The sequence below is a fragment of the Centrocercus urophasianus genome, unplaced genomic scaffold, assembly GCF_019232065.1.
Source record: "Centrocercus urophasianus isolate 14NV4802_14NV808 unplaced genomic scaffold, USGS_Curo_1.0 seq_11, whole genome shotgun sequence".
NCBI lineage: Eukaryota > Metazoa > Chordata > Aves > Galliformes > Phasianidae > Centrocercus > Centrocercus urophasianus.
Genome location: NW_024884253.1, coordinates 15,011,078 through 15,031,460, shown reverse-complemented (window position 1 = coordinate 15,031,460; position 20,383 = coordinate 15,011,078). Strand labels below are relative to the sequence as shown.

The 20,383-nt window shown below is 33.0% G+C and overlaps 1 protein-coding gene across 3 annotated transcripts in view; it reads right to left on the bottom strand.

The window, feature by feature from the left end:
• The window catches only part of CSMD3 (CUB and Sushi multiple domains 3), a 525,852-nt gene that overhangs the window by 164,666 nt on the left and 340,803 nt on the right, over positions 1-20,383 (bottom strand). For all 3 annotated transcript variants that reach the window (XM_042839423.1, XM_042839431.1, XM_042839438.1), the window contains 4 exons: positions 18,391-18,606; positions 17,595-17,783; positions 13,754-13,923; positions 2,912-3,068 (listed from right to left, as the gene is read on the bottom strand). In XM_042839423.1, the coding sequence (XP_042695357.1) occupies positions 2,912-3,068; positions 13,754-13,923; positions 17,595-17,783; positions 18,391-18,606 (732 nt within the window). The remainder of the gene's footprint in view (positions 1-2,911; positions 3,069-13,753; positions 13,924-17,594; positions 17,784-18,390; positions 18,607-20,383) is intronic.

The window sequence follows — 20,383 nt, the reverse complement described above, 5'->3', positions numbered from 1 at the left end:
CAATAGTTTGTAAATTTAAACACTACACTTAGCAAGTAATGACAATGATGACAATATAGCAAATTCAAGAAGAAAAAAAAAAAAGGACATTTTGCAGAATTGAACGATGTGGAGCAAGAAGGAAAAAGAATGACCTAAACATTATACAGAATATAAGGTTATTGGGAAATATCTGGGGAAGCAAATTATAATTTAGGCAGAAGATCCTATTAATAAGGTTTCCTGTTATTATTAACTAAGGAGCAGTTCCATACCCCACTTTGTTCAAAAAGTGAACATTTAAAAAAAAAAAAAAAAACCAACATACAGTTCTAACTTGTATACCTAACAAATAGACAAAACAGTTTGTGTCACTTTGATATTTCTAAGTGTAGCTAGCACAGAGCAAATGAAGGATTTTTCATATTTGCGTTGTTCACTAAAGTTCACTATGTTCAGCTGATGAGCCATTGGTAGCCTTTCATAGTCTCTCCATGAGCACTGAGTCATTACTACTCATTGAAAAAAATGTTCAAAGTTTTATTTTGCAGACAAAACATATCAGGTTGGAAAGAGCTGTTTGTTTACACGATTGAAAAAAAAAAAGTAAAATAATATATTATCTCAGCTCTTATTTCAGCTCATTTAGCATCTCAATGAAAATGGCCCACCTCCTGAAGATATTCCACAGCTTCCCAGCAGAACTTTTCTAATTCCTAAGTGAGTTATTGTTTCCTTTTGCAGACCACACTATTAGAAGTTCTAATGAGGCTAAAAAAAAGGTTCATGTGAAAAAGCTATTTTAATATTTTCAGTTTGGATACTTATTGACCAGTCAGAATTTCTCCTTTTTTAAAAGAAAATATGTTGATTGTGTTGAGTGAAAATAAGTTTAAATGTCTAGAACACTGAAAAGTCCTCACATCTGCCTACTTGAAGGCAGAACAACAAGTAGTCTTTTTAATTGATCACTTTCCTCTTGAGGATGAAAAAAAACAACATGTAATTACATTGCCTGAGCAGTTTTCAGCTGCAAGTTTATTTGAGCTACTTGCACAGTGAAGGCAGTTCTGATAGTAAGACCAAAATGAGATCTCTGTTGCTATGGAAGAACACCATGCAGGTAGGGACATAATGTGAGGGACCTAAAATGACAATAGTTGACTATTTAATGAATGTTCACAGTGTATCCTTGATGATACACAATGATTCTGTAGACCTTGTGGGGACTTCAGTAAAGCCTTTGACATTTTCTCCCGTAAAATCTCCATAGAGAATCTGCTGAAGGGCTGAATGCAAGGACAAAGGTGGACTGTACACTGGTTGAAGAGCTGGGCAAAGTCCTCCAGACAGTATTTCACCCAACAAAAAGTACACCTGCCCAAGCCATAGGCTGCCACCTTCTCCAGGAGAATACTGTGGAAGATGGAATCAAAAGTGCCTAGGTAGACTACATCCACAGTCTTTCCTTCATGCTCTAGGCAGGTCACTTGGTCATAGAAGGAGATCAAATTGGTCAAGCAGGACCTGCCTTTCCTAAGCCCAAGTTGGCTACATCTGATCCCCTGGTTATCTTGCACATTGGATTATCGCACTCAAGACCATCTACTCCAATCCTGTAGTTTCTTAGTTTCTTACATATTCCTTTTGATTTTTCCCATAGATGAATGTCACGTTGGCGAGTCTCCATTCATCTGGGACCTCCCCAGATGTCAAAGACTGTTGATAAATGGTGGAAAATGGCTTGGCAATCACTTCTACCAGCTCTCTCAGTATCCTTGGGTGGATCCCTCCCTCTAGGTGGAATAGCAGGTCACTAACTGTTTCCTCCTGAACTCTCTTCCCCATCCCCTTCCATCTCAGGGGACTGAATAACTTGAGGATAACTAGTCTGACTATTAAAGACAGAAGAACACATTAAGACTCAGCCTTTTCCTCATCCTCTGTGGTAACTTTCTCTATCTCATCCTATAAAGGATGGAAATTCTCTTGACCATCCTCTTGCTGTTTATAAATTTCTGAAAACCTTTTTATCGTCTTTAACAGTGACGATCAGATTAAGTTCTTGCTGGGCTTTTTACTTTCTAATTTTCCCTCTGTATATCCTAGCAACAACTGTGTACTCTTTCCAAGTTGCCTGCCTGTCCCTTCTTCCAAAGACAGTAAACTCTTTTTTTTCCTGAAGAAACAACTGTGTGTATTTTCATAATTCACCATCTGATAAACAAGATGTAGATATGTTTGCTCTATAAAACAAAGATCTGAAGAGATTTCACTTCTAATCTTTACAGTTAATTTTGTCAGTCTGCATAGAGTTAAGAAATTTTTGTCTGGAATCTCTTCTTTTGCTTCCAAAATAGTTGGAAAGAGCTGTTTGTTTACACGATTGAAAAAAAAAAAAAGTAAAATATTATCTCAGATCTTATTTCAGCTCAGGAATTATTTTAAGCAATCATCCAAGTTCAGTAATTGTTAGTCTAATGCAGTCTTTGTATTGAATGTGAGTCTAAAGATGGAGAATTTATTTTAATAAACAAATATTTATGAAACAATTCTATTAAGTTTCACATTTAAAATTACCCTCACGTTTAAATATTTTTATGTGCTAACACTCTTACCTGAAGTTCTACTTTTTTATCCTCTCCAATACGGAAAATACATCAAAAAACCCTCTAGAAACACAAACAAACAAAAACCAGAACTTCAATTATCAAATTAGAGAAAGTACTCTGAAAGCCTGGTTTTAGTATGCTGTTTAGTGTAGGAGTTTAAAAAAAAAAAGAAAAAAAAGAAAAAAAGATTATTTTAATGAGTGATTTGCATTTGATTTTATCGCTGTTCATCATTGGATTGCATTTTTATCTTACAAGAAATTATTTTTTCATTCCTTTACAATCATAAATCTATTACTATTTTTTTCTCAAATACTTACTGGTATAAACAAGTTGAAAGCCTTCATCAGTGCCCTCTGTGTCTGAGTTGAATTCCAACCATAAATGATTTGAAGTACTACTTAGCGTCAGACCTCTTAATGATGCACCAGTGTATGCACCCAGCAGATGAGCTGTATTGTCTTTGCCATCATAGATCTGTAAGAAAAATGCAACTTTTGCAGTCACTAAAAGAAAATAAATGCATATATTTGATTTTGAAAATAATTCTCTACATTTCAATTAAGAGGGAGGATAGCTCTGCCAGAGGAGATCATTTTCCAGTCAACCCTGAATACTCTCTGGATATGTTGTTTGTCTCTGCTCAATTATGTTGGTTTAATTGTGGTTATTTTTCATATGCACAGTGTAAAATATGTCAGTTCCTTTTTTTGCTAACAAAAGAAGTGGGCAGTGTTGCCATATCAGCTCAGTGCTTGTGAACATCTGTGTTTTCTCTTCCACTGCCAACACTGCAGTGCTCATCACAGACAAACAGCAAACACTTACTTTGTGTAAATGTGTCTGCCACAAGACACTGAGATGGCGTAACATAAAAGCTAATATCTATCCATCTTTAACTAGTTAAATAAACTTCTGGTTGTTTTTCTGTTTTTTGTTGTTGTTGTTGTTTTATTTCCTGTGTAAATCGAGGTTTAAAAACAACTACACAGTAAAAGGAGTCTCGGAAATCAGAATAAAATATACAGAAAAACTTCTGTAGTTAGAAAGAGTAACAAAATCTATATGCAAATTAGAAGAGAGTTTTTACGACATATTTTTCTTTCAGAGTTGAAATTGAAAGTTCAAGCAGACTACTAAACATATTAAATGATCTTTTAAGAATACTTAGCAAATTTCTTTCAAGCTTTGTTGCTTTAATATCAGTGGTTGGTGTACAACTATATATTTTTTAGAACAGCTAAGCTATTATTTAACAGTAATTGTTAACCCAAATAATATATCTTGTAGGATTTATTTATTGACTTCTATAATGTAAACATGAGTTTTAAGAAAAAAAATCCCTTGCAAATGTGCAAACTAAATAATTTTCAATTTGTACTAATGAACTAATTGCTAAATGAACAGAGTCCTAAATATTTTCTAATTGTAATTAAGATATAAATTGTAACCAATGCCTGCATTTGTAAACTGGAATCTATATCAGAATGAAATAAAAACAAATAGATCAGCAGTATTAGCAAGGCAACAAAGTGAATCAGAAATGATTTATGTTCTCCAAGACTTACACACTTTAATTCTGTTTTTCAGAAATTCTATTCTACCTAGTGACAAAAAAAAAAAAAAAAGATAACATAAAAGAATCGATTTCTAACCACCTGATAAATAATTATACAACCATTCAAGAAGCACTACCAAATGATTTGGCTTAATTTCTTGATTTTACTGAAACCTGTAAATAAATTCCAAAGAAATTTCAGTCCTTACATGGAACAAATAGAAGAAATTAAAGTAAAACAAGATGCATTCTGGGGTGAAAAGAGTCTGTCCAGGAGATAGAAGGAGGTGATACTCCTCTTCTGCCCTGGTGAGGCTGCATTTAAAATACTGTGTCCATTTCTAAACTCTCCCGTTCAAAAAACACAGTTATCTCCAAGAAGGAGTCCTGCAGATGGCCACAAAGATGATTAAGGGCCTGGAGCATATCCCATGTGAGGAAAGGCTGAGAACCTCAGAGAGCATCTGATAAATGTTTATAAATACCTAAAGAGAGATGGAAGGCAAATGGATGAGGCCGGGCTCTTCTCAGTAGTGTGTATCAATAGGGCAAAGAGTAATGGCCTAAAACTTGAACACAGGATGCTCCTTACTAACATGTAGAAGAATTTCTTTATGTAAGGATGACACAGTACTTGAAGAGGTTGCCCTGAGAGGTTGTGGAGTCTCCTTCTATGGAGATATTCAAGACACATCTGGCTGCACACTTGTGTGATCTACTGTCGGATACATGCTTTAGCAGAAGGATTGGACTCGACGACCTCTTGGGGCCCCTTTCAACCCCCGCAATTCTGTGATTCTATGAAGGTACAATTAATGCTTCTCAAGTATAAAGTTTTAATATATATATAATACAAAGTCTTCCTTAATATTATCAAAATTTCTTTAAAACTGAAGTGAGATAAGGAATCAAATAGGGCCAGAATAAAAACAGAATATTACTTCTAAAACTGACATTACATTGTGGCAGTCTTAAAAAAAAACCCAGCTTGTGTTTGATGCTCTTTTCCTAATCTCTCCAAGCTACTTATTAGCTAATAGCACCAAAGGATTCAGGATTTATTTTATTTTTAAACACTTCACAAGAGTATTCCATTTTCTGCTGTGTGTGAACTGCTAAATTAACTCTAAGAAGCTATTAATAAGTTCAAAGAATTACAGAATCAGAAGAAATCCTGAGTTGAAAGGGATCCAAAAGAATCAGAGTCCAATTCCGGGCTCCACACAGAACTATCTAAAAGCTAAACCATATGTCTAAGAGTATTGTCCAAGTATTTAACTGAACTCTAGGTCTGATGCAGTGACCACTTTCCTGGAAAACTTCTCAATTTGAAACCACCCTATCGATGAAGAATCCTTTCTTAATACCCAGCCTGACTTTCCCCTGACACAGCTCCATTCTGTTCCCAGAGAGAAGATATCAGGATCTGTCCCTTGTGAGGAAGATGTACACCTTCCTCTCCTTTTCTCTAGGCTGAACAAAGTGACTTCAGCTGCTCCTCACATGTCACCCTCCAGAATTTTTGACAACTTCATACAAATTCTGATAGTTTGTCATTCTAATATCCTGGTGTTCAGAGCTGAACACAACGCTTGAAGTAAGGCCATACCAGTGCAATTATACCAATCATTTTCAATGGCTTGCCAGAATTTTCCAGAAGTCACTTCATGGTACAAATTTTCTTCACAATATTTTCCCCATACATTGCTAATTTGGTTAACTGTCCTACGTTATTAAGCTTTTCCTACTGACACCACGTATTGTGACCATCAAAATCTTTTAAATGTTGGTACTAGTTCTATTTTATGGACTAGATAACAGCCCCACTGTAAAATATCTCTAGGACTTCGGAGGAGCAAAATTCATGGTACTCTCACACTTTCAAAACTCTCTGATTCTTTGTGTGGGTGAACTGCATTTGGTTGAGGGAAAGATATGATTCATTTCTACATTAAATTTTCCTTTTTCTTGGTTGCTGACTTAAATATTCAAAGGGATATATATATATATTATTACTCTTGAGATAGCAGAGGTTCTCTTAGGAGCATAAATAGACGCACATTTTGCAATATAGTTCTTAATTTAAGATACATTGTCTTTCTTATACTTAATTCAATTACTGAACTAAATTCAAGTTTCTAGATAGCAATTATGTATTCCAAATCCATTCCTTAGCAATGTAATTAAGTTGCAAAGAAACTCATTACAATCAACATAGTCTTTTGAGATTTACAGAACCAGCATTTCAATTTTCTTAAAAAATCTGAGAGTTTTGCTTAAATTTTTGAATGAGTTAATAATTAATTCACCACTAGAATTTGATCCATAGGACAATAATATTATTTGTGGTTGATTATTATCTTATTTTTAAAATAGGAATATTTGATCCCATTCAGCTTGTCAGTACTTTTGGATTTATGTTACTAGCATACTGTATTGCTCAGGATATTTACTACACAAATAATAACAAAAGGTGGCTGGTTTTATTTTCCTTAATACATTCTGTAGCACTAATGCAAAGATAATTGATTCATGACTGCATCCCATCTGAATATTGTAGTAACAAGTCTTTCAGAAAATGGAAATGCAACTTTATCAGTTATTTAGAGGCCTGATTTGTTAAATGATTAATTCAGAAAAGTAAAGGCACAAAAGTTGAATTATGTTGAATTATGAATTAATGTCACAACGACACTTTGAAATGTCCCAGAGGAGGATGATAGTAGTTAACACTGTTGAGAAAAATAGGTTTTGAACCTAGAGATATATTGTTTACTGACAGCTGGGGAGATTATTTTCCATTTAAAGTTAGAGAATAATTAAAACCTCCCAAGCTTTCCAGAGGCTCAATTATTAACAAATTTTAAATGAAAATAGTCTTTTTTTTTCTGCTAAATTATTTGAACCTACTCCAAAATTTTACCAAGGGGATGTTATAGTGTTTTTTTTTTTTGTTTGTTTGTTTGTTTGTTTGTTTTTTGTTTTTTTGTTTTTTGTTTTTCAAATGTGCATTTTAATCAACTATTTTTGAGACTTGCCATTGAAACATAAAAGACACACAGATATGAAGATATATGCCTTTATAAAGAGAAGAAATAATAAAATCAGCAGCTCAGAGCTAAGGCTGTCAGCACCCTGTCAAATATATCACTTATACCACATTCAAAGAGAAGCACTAATATATAGACAGAAAAAGGCCCATATGTTTGGATATTTTTCCTTCCCTATTTCACAATCATGTTTTCCTATGATATTGCTAAAAGGATAGTGAATGTGGAAATTCTTAAAAATTGGTTAAGAAACAAATCTGCAAAAAGCCACAAAAATAACCTCCTTTTAAACAAAAACTTTCAAAAACTTAACCAAGCACATTTTTCCAACTTGGTCCACAGGTTATAAAGCAAACAAATGCAGTGAAACTGAATTATATGAATTGTAAAGGATCATAAAGTAAGAGTGCTAATACAAACATTGTGGAAAGAGACCACAACGCCAGTTCTCCTTTATCTTTCGACATACTGCTCCCTGCAGTGCTGCTGCACATCTTTTAAAAGAAGTTAAAAGATAGACTATTTCAGTGCAACATCAGAAATAGTTATTAAAGTTATCTTTCTACATACATGCAATCTCACCTGGAACATTAGTTCTCGCTCTATATACTAGAAAGGAAGATAACATGACCAAAATAGTGAAAGCGGAAAGTGGTCATTCGCCATAGAGGTCTGAGTCTTGTGCTTACCACTTCTCTCTTTCCTGCCTTTCAAGTGCTATCCATTAAATGCAATTACAAGTATACAGAATTTTTCAGAATAATATTACATTTAAAAACAGGGTATTGTGGCATTATTAATATAATGCTTTTATTATTATTTTTAAACAGTGGTCTTTATTTTTAACTGTGGTCTGCTTCTTTTTCTCCAGTAGATATAATATCTGATTAGACAAAACTTTTAGATACAACATGAAATATTTGTACCTAAAATGTTGATTTTGATGGACTTTTTCTTTTTCTTTTTTTTTTTTTGCCTTACTCCTAGAACTCATTTCTTAGAGTCACTGCATATTTATCTTGCAGTAAAAAACATCCAGAATCTTACTGTTTTTAAGGATGGTTTTCCATTTTTCCATTTCTATCAGAAATGAAACTTCTGCAAGTGTGCGCTGATTTTATATCAAAAAGGGGATGAATGGAATTATACAAATTTTAAATAGATGAAACTTCAGAAGAAATGCATGCTATTTATTTTCTAAATGGACAAGTGTTTTTTTCTTTCTCAACCTTACACTTAGCTGCAGTTTTAAAGGTGAGAGCAAAAGAACTCTGTGAGTTTCTCAATGGAAGCATTTTGATCTACTTCCTGAAAAACAAAACAAAACAAAATATATATATATATATATATGCTCAATCATATGGAGTTATTGGTCAGGATATCTACTACAAAAGAACAACAACAGACAAACAGTAAAAAATGATGTCCTCTTTCCATTTTAATCCTTTTTATACTTAGTGTTTCTTTCTCTGGGTTCACTTATGGAACATGCCTACAGTTCTCTGGTTTGTTTTTTTTTTTTCCCTTAAGCATTAACATACAACTATTCTCCTTATTAATCAGTACCATGCATAGGCGATTGATCAACTAAAAATAAAAATATTATATCTATATTAAGACTATGTTAATATTCATAAGAGTTATCTGTCTCCTAGTAAAACAGAAAAACATAGTCAAAGATCCTTAGATAAAGTAATACTTTCAACTTATTTCAACACAAAACATTGTTTGCCACTAACAGTTAAGTCTTCAAGCAAGTAGTCAATTCTGGTCAATAGAGTCAATAGAGCTAACAAAGACTACAAATCTTAAAAACAAGACTGGTAAAAAGAAGTAAATTCAGGAGGAAAAGCAGGTTCAGACCTCATACTTTGAAAACTATGTATTCTTTTTCCTGCCTTCCACATAGGCAGAAAATTCTGGAAACATTTTTAGTGAGCAAATTCAGTTAATGTATAAATTACAAAGAAGGAAATGATTTACAATTTCTGAGATTAAAAATAAATGGATTGTCTGATAGTTACTATACACATCTTAAATTATTCATACGCCGTTGTGAAATTTTCACTGATCAGTAATGATTCAGTATCTCGAGCAGGCCTTACAAACACAAACACGAAAACTTACATATTCCTTAGAGCTTCCAACAAGACAACAAAAAAAGAGTAAGTAGCAAGAGCAGTGACATTGACAAGAGAACTAAATGCAGACTAAATGAAGGAAATAAAAAACAAACATTATCTTCTGAATCCTTTTTTCTACCACAGTTTAAAATTGACAAATAGCAGCTCCGCCTTTTCGTCTGGTGAATAACATTGAGGGCGGTCATTTATTTATGTCAAATACACTATTTCCCTCTAATGTTGTATTCTCAATCCAAATGTTTTATTATTTCATTCATAGTGTTTGTCAGGTATACATTTGATCCATGGACATTTAAGTCACATGGTCACTAGCAGATACCATGACTTGAATAATGAAGTATCTAAAGCTCTGGAGAATATTAAGTCAATTTGGGCTTTAAATGCAAATTTATTTGTGTAACTCTAGTAATCTAAAATGTTAGCTCATAGAAAAAGTATAATGAGTACCTGATTAACTTCTTTACCAACTTTTTCATGTATTTTTTCATGAAGAACAGAGATTAATGCATAAAAATAAAAGGCAGTTGTTGCATATAAATGTCTTTAAAAACATTTCACTGAGATTGACTGAGAATGAGTCTAAGAGAACACAAGAAAATATACGGAAATCAAGCCTATTTTCCCGATCTTGAAGATATTAACAGTAAATACCTCCATGTTCCCAAGTCAGATATATGTTAAATCTTTCCCTGCTTCTTTTTCACCTCCTGGAAATGAGCAGTAATCAATCATAAGATAATAAAGACCAGTAGACTAAAGATTAACACAAGCAATGTCAGAATCAGTTCCAAGGAGAAAGTTCTAGAATGTGTGACTGCTGCCTTGCATTTCCTGAAACAGGATTCCTTTATCTATTCATTTAAATGAGCACCTGGAAAACGTCTTATTGGATTAAGACAGTTTGCATGAGCTTCATTTTAGAGATGAGGCAGGAAGGAGTTTCACAGATTTCATTCCTTCCCAAAAATCAAATGACTCTGTCTTGATACAATGTCACGCAGGCTGAAAGAAAGCAATAATTATTATGAAGAATATTTCTTGTGGTGTTTAAAAATACATGAGGAGGAACTTTAGCTCATCATTATTCAAGAGAACTGATCTGAAATGCAAACACTCTTAATTACCTGTTACTATTTTCATCCAATAGACACAACTGCAAAACAAATATTTCTGTCAGTGACATTTACAGCAGAATGGTGGTCTTCTTCCTTTGTAATTAATTTGGTATTTCACTGAAATTCACACTGAGAAGCAGTATTGAAATATAATTTATTTTAAATATGTACAAGTAAATGTTTTCTAGTAAAAAATCTGTAGTGCATATGGTTGGAGTGGCACTTAAGAAAACTTAAGTGCATAAATATTTTAAAGACTGAATGTGCATTAAATGATTAAGGAAGAAGAAAAAAAGCACATAGAAGAAAAAAGGTATAAGCTGTTGGAAAATTTGTATTTATATGCTAAAGCTGCCACTCAAAAAACTCTTAAGGAAAGTGTATCCACACAGTTTTAATTGGATAGGCATGAAAATGTGAAGTGTGCTTCAAGGATTTTGATTCTTCTTGCTAATGTTGGTTAACATGGAGATCTTACCATAACTTCACTTAATTTTTCTGCTCCACTCAGAAATTCCAAAACAGGAAAGATGACACAGCTGCATATATCATTTGGATGTTTTAATGGTAACTTTAAAATGCATTTTTATTTTTATTTAATTTTGCATGTATATTTTTCTTGCTGTCTGATTTCATTTTGCATAGGTCAGTTAGGTTTGTTCATGTTTTAGCCACAATAAACTCATTTGTGAAGTGCTTATGTTTGACAACTTATGACAGAAATCCTAACCTAATTCTCAGATGGCTAAGGTTAATAAATCCCAGAATTATTTCTTACAGATAAATTGTACCATAATCCTTCTCACTGTGGTAGCTACAGAGCAGAATCTGGCATTAAAAAAAAAAAAAAAAAAACAGTTTTTATTAATAAAACATGATTGGCATCATAACCTTATTCTTTTGATTTCTAGAAGATATCAGATTATTATGAAAAATCAGACAATTAGTACATCCATTTAGATGGTGTATACGAAAAGTGACCTACTGTAATCATTATCAACTTTAAATATGTAGATGGTTAAGTAATATATACACTTGGAAATTTATACTTCACAAATACAGTAATAACATCTATGTAAAAAAAAGCTACTACATTTATAGGCTAAAATAACTTTGTAAAATTCTATAAAGTTCTAGTAACACTTTTTCCACTCTGTTTTTTGTTTTAATTTGTTTTGGTTTTGTTTTGCTAGTGAAAGTCATCTTGAATAAAATGCTATATATCAAACAAGGCCAGAATCACTTGAGGTGTAAACCTCATGTATAAAATGGAAGTGTCAGTATATTAAATTTAGCTTATTTGTGTAAGAGCTGGGGAAAAACATTATTATTAGATCACAGCATAATCAATAAAGTTACTGAAAAGGAAAATAGAATTTACAAAAGTTGTAATTCTGTTCAAAGTTTAGTGTTTAATACTAAGCACAGAATATACACACGTTAATGCAATATTTGGTTTATAGCTTCAATTTATTATTTTTAAAAATATTTGTGCTCTGATAAGAGCATATTTTAGGGAACGGATTCTGGAAGAACTTGAGATTGTCCAACTCCTGTCTGCACAAAGAACTAAACAAATTTAAACCGTGTTTCAGAGACCATTTTCCAAATGCTTCTTGAACTCCATCAGGCTTGGTGCCATAACCACAGGGTGCCTGTTCCGGTGCCCAAACACCCCCTCAGTGAAGAACTTTTCCTAAGATGCAACCTGAATCTCCTCCACTCCGTTTCATTCTCTCAGGTCATATTGCTGATCAGAAAGAGGAGAGATTAGCATCCTCCTGTCCACTCTGTGAGGAGCTGTAAGCTGCCTTGAGGTCTCCTGTCTCCTCTTCTCTGTGCTGAACGAACCAAGTGATTTCAGCTGCTCCTCATACATCTTGCCCTCTGGATCCCTCATAATATTTGCAACCTTCTTTGAACATTAGTAGTTTCGTGTTTTTCTTACACTGTGATGCCCAAAACTGTAAACAGTACTTTAGGGGAAGCTGTACCACCACAGAGCAGAATAGGACCATCTGTTCCCTTTAAAAGCTAGCAATGCTGTGTGTGATATACCCTAGAATACCCTAGCTCTTCTGGCTGTCAGGGCACACTGTTGACTCATGTTCAACTTGCTGTCAACTAGAAGCATCAGAACTCTTTCTGTGGCTGCTCTGCAGCTTGTCATCATCCAGCCTGTACATGTATCAAGGGTCATTCCAGATATAGAATCACTTCATTGTTGGATAATCATCAACTGCATGACTCTAAATTCCCAATATCATGGGAATCTCATGATAGCATCAGACTACTTTAAGTAACATGGGATGAATCCCTTCAGGTCCTTAGACATATCTACATTCATCTGGATCAACAAATCCTGAAAAAGTTCAGAGCTGGCTTGGAGTTCATCAATAACAGAGTCATGGACCTCCAATTCAAGACTCCTTGGGTTCCAGAACTCATTATTGGTGTTGAAGAAAGAGGCAAAGGCAGCATTAAAAATCTCAGCTTTGTCCAAATCCCATTTTGTGAGGTGACAATCCTCATTAACCGGCAGATTAATGATTGAAGAGATCTCTGGAGATTATCTAATCTGTACTCCCTGCTATAGCAGGTTTCCTACTGTAGGCTGTACAAGAAAGTGTCCAGGTAAGTTTTAATCATCTCCAGAGTAGGAGACTCCATGACATATATGGGCAGCTTATTCCAGTGCTCTGCCACTCTAAAAGTAAAGAAGTTTTTTTCTTATGTATATAAGAAACTTTCAGTATATAAGTTTGTGCGCCTTGACTCTCATCCTCGTCATCACCAAAAAGGGCTTTGTCTAATCCACTTGATGCCTGCCTTTTTAATACTTAAAATCATTTTACAAGATTTTTTTCTGCCTCCTATTCTCTAGGCTAAAGTACTACGTTTCTCAGCCTTTCTTAATATGAGAGATGCTTGAGACCCCCAGTCATTTTTGTGGCTCTTCCCTGGACTCTCTAGAAGTTCCCTGTCTGTACTGAACTGCAGAGTCTTGTGTCAGCCACTCTCTTCAGAGCATCAGGCTACTGGCTCCTGCCAATTCTCTGCAATTCCCTGAGGTTTCCTCAGCTTAGAAAACCTCTCTGTACTTTGCCATCCCCACTATCAGAAAAGGAACCAGCACTGAAGTTGATCATCTCAGTGACTGATGTAATTAGACACATATTTAGACAATTACTTTCTAAGACATGATTAATATAACCTTGTCCTACACTATACAGACAGATCAAATTCAATGGCATGAGGCACTAAAAGCTTATAAATAACTAAAAGGACTACTTACCTTAAGAACATCTCCTTGAGCTAAATGAAATGTTCTGGCAGAAATGTTTATTCCTTTTCCTGCTTGTACCTGAATGCTATAAATACATTCATGGTTGTTTTCATAGTTAAGAGGATAATTGGGGGACAGTAAAATCCCTTCATTATTTGTTGTGGAGGCTCCACATTCAGCTGCAGGTAAAAGAAAATGTTAAGGTATATTTTATTAAAGAGCATAAATATTTTCAATAACTATGACAATGGGAATGTTAATGCAAATTAATTCAACGTTATTAAAATTTATTGATATTATAAATCTATTTTTTAAAAGTTCATGCTAGTGATTGAAGATTACAAGCATATTTTTAACTTGCTCCAACACTTCAGTAAAAGTGTGTTAGATCATATGGAAAATTACAATCATGTTAATGGAACGCTCCATAATCACGTTTTAAAAGACCTTTCTAGAATTTTGTTTTGGAGGAAATTTATTTTGTTTTTATTAAAAATTATTTCTCCAATACAAAAACAAAACAAAACAAAAAATTAATGAAGACATGCAAAATAAATGAAAGTAGTCTAGAAGTTTACATATGCATATATATCTTTGTACACACGCAGGCATATACATACACATATTCACAGAGATTAATGACAAAGAAATGTTTCCCACTATCAATTTACTACAGTTTAGATCATACTCAGTGGCAAAGTTAGAGAAGAATAACAGTTATTGCAAACCTACCAATGAAACAACTGAAAAAAAAAAAAAATCACACTGACAGACAAGAAGAAAAAAACAGTAAGAAAAACAAACAAAAACGTAAAGAAAAAAGAAAGGAATGAAATGGGTTTAAGTAAAAATGGGAAAGTGTTTCCAGGTACTACTGCAATAATTCCAAAACCAAAATTATTTAATTGAGGACTTAAGAATCTGAGTTTAATCATAAAATATACAAACATGAAAATTTCTGGGAACTCTTCATTAGACAATAATAATTAGCTTCATCTACTATCATAATTTACAATATTTGCATTATTTTAATTAAAATATTTTGAGCATTGAAGAACCAGGTATGTTAAATTAACACCACACCAACAAACTACTGGAATTCTTTCCTTCCCTTTCAACTTAGTTCTTATAAAAGGTCATTATACTGAATGCACAAAAGCACTTCCTCTCTTTTTAACAGATTTAGCTTTATTTTAAATGTAAATGTCATACCAAATATTCCAGATTTATGTTTGGTATCCAGATCACTTCAAGATTCCTACCATTTTTTTTACACAATAACACAAGAATGCATTCATACTTAGTTTAAACTTGAGGAAATAATTGGTTTCTAATTTCTCTGAATATGAAATGGTATTATGCTACAACATATTTAATTAATTGAAAAGTTGTTTAAAATAATCTATGAAATCTATTTTAAGAGCTTTTATTTTTTTTTATTGGCAACTCTTTCATCAGAATAAGTCAAATTCAGTATATTGAAATATATATATTTATACTAAACTTGTATATTAAATGGCTTATTGGTTTATTGTTCTTTTTATTTTGCATAAAACCGTATCAGAAATGGATCAAAGCAGAAGAAATCATTGATGGCTATGTACTTAGTACATAGGAGTATGTAACAATTACCAAAAATATTTAGATGTCACAAGTTTGCCTTAGAAAAGTTGTATTCATGCAATCTATGCTGAAGTAGGAAACTTTCTAGCCCACACGATCATGTCTTTTATTTTATTCTTAATAAATGTGTATTTGCTACTCTGAAGATGCATAGGTCAGTTTCAATTATAGCCTGTAGGTGCATAATGACTGTAATTTCACTTGAGGTAAACCCTTTCCCATTTCAGATAGATGAGTCAAAAGGCACAAGATTTATGGCATTAAGTTCATGAAACAATTCTGCTCCTGTCAAAACTGTAATTCAAAGCTACAGCAGTGAACCAACTGTTCAGACATTTTTAACTGATATTCAAGAAACATGTTGTTCTCTGTTAAAAATAAGGAAAAGGTTAATATTAATAAAATGTATTAATCTGATTGTACTTTTCTTAATATAGAGAGAGAACGAATACTTTAAGATGCTTGGAACACATCATGTATGATCTTAGCCATCACAGTACTAGAAAATAAAAGAAATTTAGTAACAGTCCTCAAGTCATCAAGGATTTCCTTTGCTTTGAGAGCAATCATATAGTGTTCAGTTAAATCATTACAGTTCCTGGGAGCATGAACTGTATTTAATAACAGTAGCTTCTTTAGTACGAGGAGAAAATGGTTGAATATGTTATTCTAATGGAGACTTTTATTTTCAAAGATAAGGAGAAAATACATTAACTGAAAAATAATTCACGCATTGTGTTTCAGATTTTCTCTTTTTTTTCCCCCAAGCACACAGACACAAACGTTATTTCCACATCATAAAAACCAAATAGTAATTCTTTTTGTTTTTGTTTCTGTACAAATTCTTTCTTACTGATAATTTACCAATTCATTTTTAATATATTAACATTTCCAGATGAATATTCACTTAAAAAGACAACAACAACAATAACAAAAAAAATCCCTGTTTCTACAACTGTGCATGCATTCATTATTATTCCTCTGTTTAAAAAATCATCATCTACACAAAAGTAACTTTTATTTATGCACTACAGGGCTCAGCTTCTTAACCATCTCTTCTATAGATATATAAATAAATGCTGCTTATGTGTACATCAAATTGGTTCAGAAGGTGGGGATTGGGGGAGTAATGTCTCTTCTGCTAATAAAAATTGGCAGAGCAGAAGTGACTCCATATTCTTGCCTCTTCTGAAATGCATTACCCACAGCCTTGCTGTGCTCACATCCACTGTCTCCAGAAACACTCAGCAAACGGGTGCAATTTTTTTCTGCATGGACACACCTTTGCTTCATACCCTCTTACATGTCAGAGGCCATTTTGTCACACTACTCCTCTGCTGCCATCTGTTGCACAGCAACAAAATGTAACTAAATATTGGTGGGAAGGTTCAGCCACATAGCACTAACATCTGCCTCTGACATCACAGGCCAATGTAATAAATTAGGAAGCATTAGTTTTGGAGTAGCCCTCATAGATTGAAACATTTCAATACTGTAAACGTTCTGTCATAAGTTAAAAAAAAATAAAAAAAAATAGGCAAATAACTATCTTACATTTTAGAGTTATTGTGTTTGGAGTTTTTTGTTTTAAAACATTCTCCATAGAACTGAAACTCAATATCTTTAAGAAGAATTCAGCTAAGACAATTTTAGCAGTTAAAATTTAAATTTCCAGTCAGTGCTACATACATGGATTACTTCTGAGGTGAGAGTGTTAGGAACTATTGTTTCCTCTGAGTTATCTTTGTTATTGTTTCAAATCAGAATGACCATTCTTTTAATATATTTTACTCAAACTTACCTAAGAAGTCTATGTAGACTTCTTTCCTATGCATGAACCTAGTTGTATGAAATATACCTGGTCTAAGAGATCTAATCACATGTATAAATTTTTGTGTAAATTGGAAATTTACACTGACAAATAAGAGCCAATTATTAGACACTGAATAGATAAATATAGTCTTAATTTTATACACAGTTTTCCTAGACAATTTATCAAAATAAGAATATGCATTGAGTCTTTAATTTGTAATGCTGTGATGTTCACTGATAGCACTAATTACTTAAAAGGAAAAAAAAAGAAAGAAATATGACTAAGATGATATGGAAGATATGAAAGTACCTTTCAAATTCATAGGTGTATTACCATGCTTTTCCATGCTGTATATCTGCAAATCCATGGACAGTGACTACACATACAAGCAAATGAAAGCAGCTGACCACGTACCCACACACCTTGGCAGAGGTGCACTCCATACTCGTCGGCCACCACCAAGACAGATAATCTCTGAAGTTCCTTCTAAACGATATCCAGATGAACAGGAGTATGTCAGAGTATCTCCCACTCCGAAATTAAATCCTGCTCTGTTACCAAATTGAGGGATTCCTGGATCTTCACAAGGTTCAAGATTATACTCTGAAAATAAGAGAGCAAGTCAGCTTGTAAGAGCGAAAACTACTTGTGTTTTCTATCAGACTTTTTTATAACCTCACAATCTAGTAAATTCTGTATATTTCCACCTGACCTTTGGTACAGATTTCAGTTTTAAAAACAAAATGAATGCACGAGTGTTACACTGGCCATTTTACTTCATTTAAAAGTTACAATAATGAATGAATGCAAATTTTTCAGATGCATAACCCAAAATGGTTTTTAGAGCCATATACATTTCCCACACATGTAGAATGAATGAAAACAACGGTATAGAATAAGAGCCTAAATGACTGACTCTTGGGCTCATGTGGAATTTCACTAACTGAAATTAGACCAGTTCTGTTTCATCCCCTTGCTTACTAATGTTTCTTAGAGTTTACTGTTATCTTATTTATCATATAGAATAAATATACCTACAAAGATATGGAGATTTTTTTTGAATTAAAACTTCCGTGCTTTAGAAACAAATTATGCCATGATTCAGTATATTCATTTATCAACATTACTTCAGTTTTAAACATCTTTTATAGATTTATATATATTTATTTATTTATTTATCAGGAAGAAGACATTCCAAGTATCCGCTTACCAGAAAAAGAAATGTTAAATCCTTCATACGATATCGAAAAATCTGATATAAAGCGCAACTGGGCTCTGAAATTCCCGTAGAGACCAGCATTGATTGGTGAAGGAAGCTCTGAGCCAGTCAGACGTGCTAATGGCTGTGTGAAACTGCCATTCTCTGTTATTAGTAAGTAGTCATGATGATCTTCCAGATGAAAGGTGTAAAAGGTGAACTGCACACCTATTAGAAAAAGCAGAATTAATTTACATATCATTCTGACAACATACATGTAATTAAGACACTGATTAAATTCATGCATTTCATTATGAAACAAGGTTCATAATATGAAGGTATTCCACTATTGTCCACATGTGTAGAAATAAGGTCAGGAAAGCCAAAAAATTATTTTCTTTTTAATAAGGGGAATATTTAAATTCTTGACTAAAGACACAAATTCGTAACTCTGCAATGTCATTTCTCAATATTACAATATGAGCAATGAGAGAGGGATAAATTAGTTGTTCTATTAGTTAACTGCCTAAAATATACTATTGACACTCCACTAACTTCACTTCAGTATACATTAAATTACACGCCACCTACAAACAAAATACAAGAATTAATGTCAAGATAGATGCTTAATTTCATCTTCAGGAATAGTATCAATGTTCCATTATTCTGGTTCACAAAATGAAATAGAAAAAAAAAAAATTTCAATTTTTTAATGAACACCCTACAATCTTAACACTAGTCCAAAAGTATATGAATGAGAAATCATCCTAGACTTCTGCAACTATAACATATTAAAATAGTAAAATGAAAACATATAAATGTATGCTGCCAATAATATTATTGAAGACAGTATTTGTGCACGTAGAAACAGCATTTCTTAGCAATACAACATATACAGATAGTCACTTGCTATTCAGTAGCAGTAATATGAAGTTGTAACACAAAAATGTGTGTTTTAAAAATATTGTGTGGTGACATGTTACATACAATTTCTTGGTAGTCTGACAATAAACTGCTATATTTTGTAAAAGGAAACAGTCTAAAGAAAATATTATATATAAAAATAAATTGTACCGTTAGTCAGTAGCTAATACAAGATACTCCTTGACATTATGAAGTAAAAATAATATTAGACAAGAAATGGAATGGAAAATAATATTCCCACAACAAAGCTTCTCTCCTCCATTTTAAAATTACCTGCTTATTTGTAAGTGATTATTTTGTAATCACTTTTTGTAAGTGGTAATTATCTAACAATTAGGCCATCTAACACTGACATATACCTTCAACAAATAACTAACCTTCTTTTTAAAAGCTTCTGTTTCTCATTAGTTCTTTAGTTATTAGTTCTCTGTTATCACTCTAAACATTCTCTTAAGTGGTTGTATTTATCTTTTTTCTCCAATTAAAAACATTTCTAAACCATATTTATTATTCCTTGAATCCATAGATGTATAATGAGCTATCATTTACATTCTGCCACCCTCAAAAACTATCTCAGTAAACTGAAACCATTAATTCTCTTCAAAATAAGAAAGAAAGATTTTCCTTTCCAGCATTTCCTTGTAGACAATTAGTCAGAATGTAAAACTTTGCATGATAAGAGATATATTTTAAACCTTTCCCCTCTCATTATTTTCACCTCTTCTTATGCCATAACATGAATAACATACTCAATTCTTCATTTCAAATTCTTCTATTGATCAGAAGTCTAAATACCAAGGGCTACTTCTGGCTAATATTTCTCTAAGCTAAGGCACTTCCATGAACATAAAAAAAAACATTCATCCTCTTTCACCTATATGGATTAATGTACACACATCCAACTGTCTGTTATTCGAACTGTAATAATTCAGGGGCTTATTGATCTGCAAAAAGCATTAGGCTCTCCTTAAGCCTCGTACACATCTAGAATCCTAGGAATTACTAGAATCAAATAAATTAAAAGAAATCAACAGTAAAATTTGTAGCTCCCTGTGGCTAACCAAAATCTATAATTTGCATG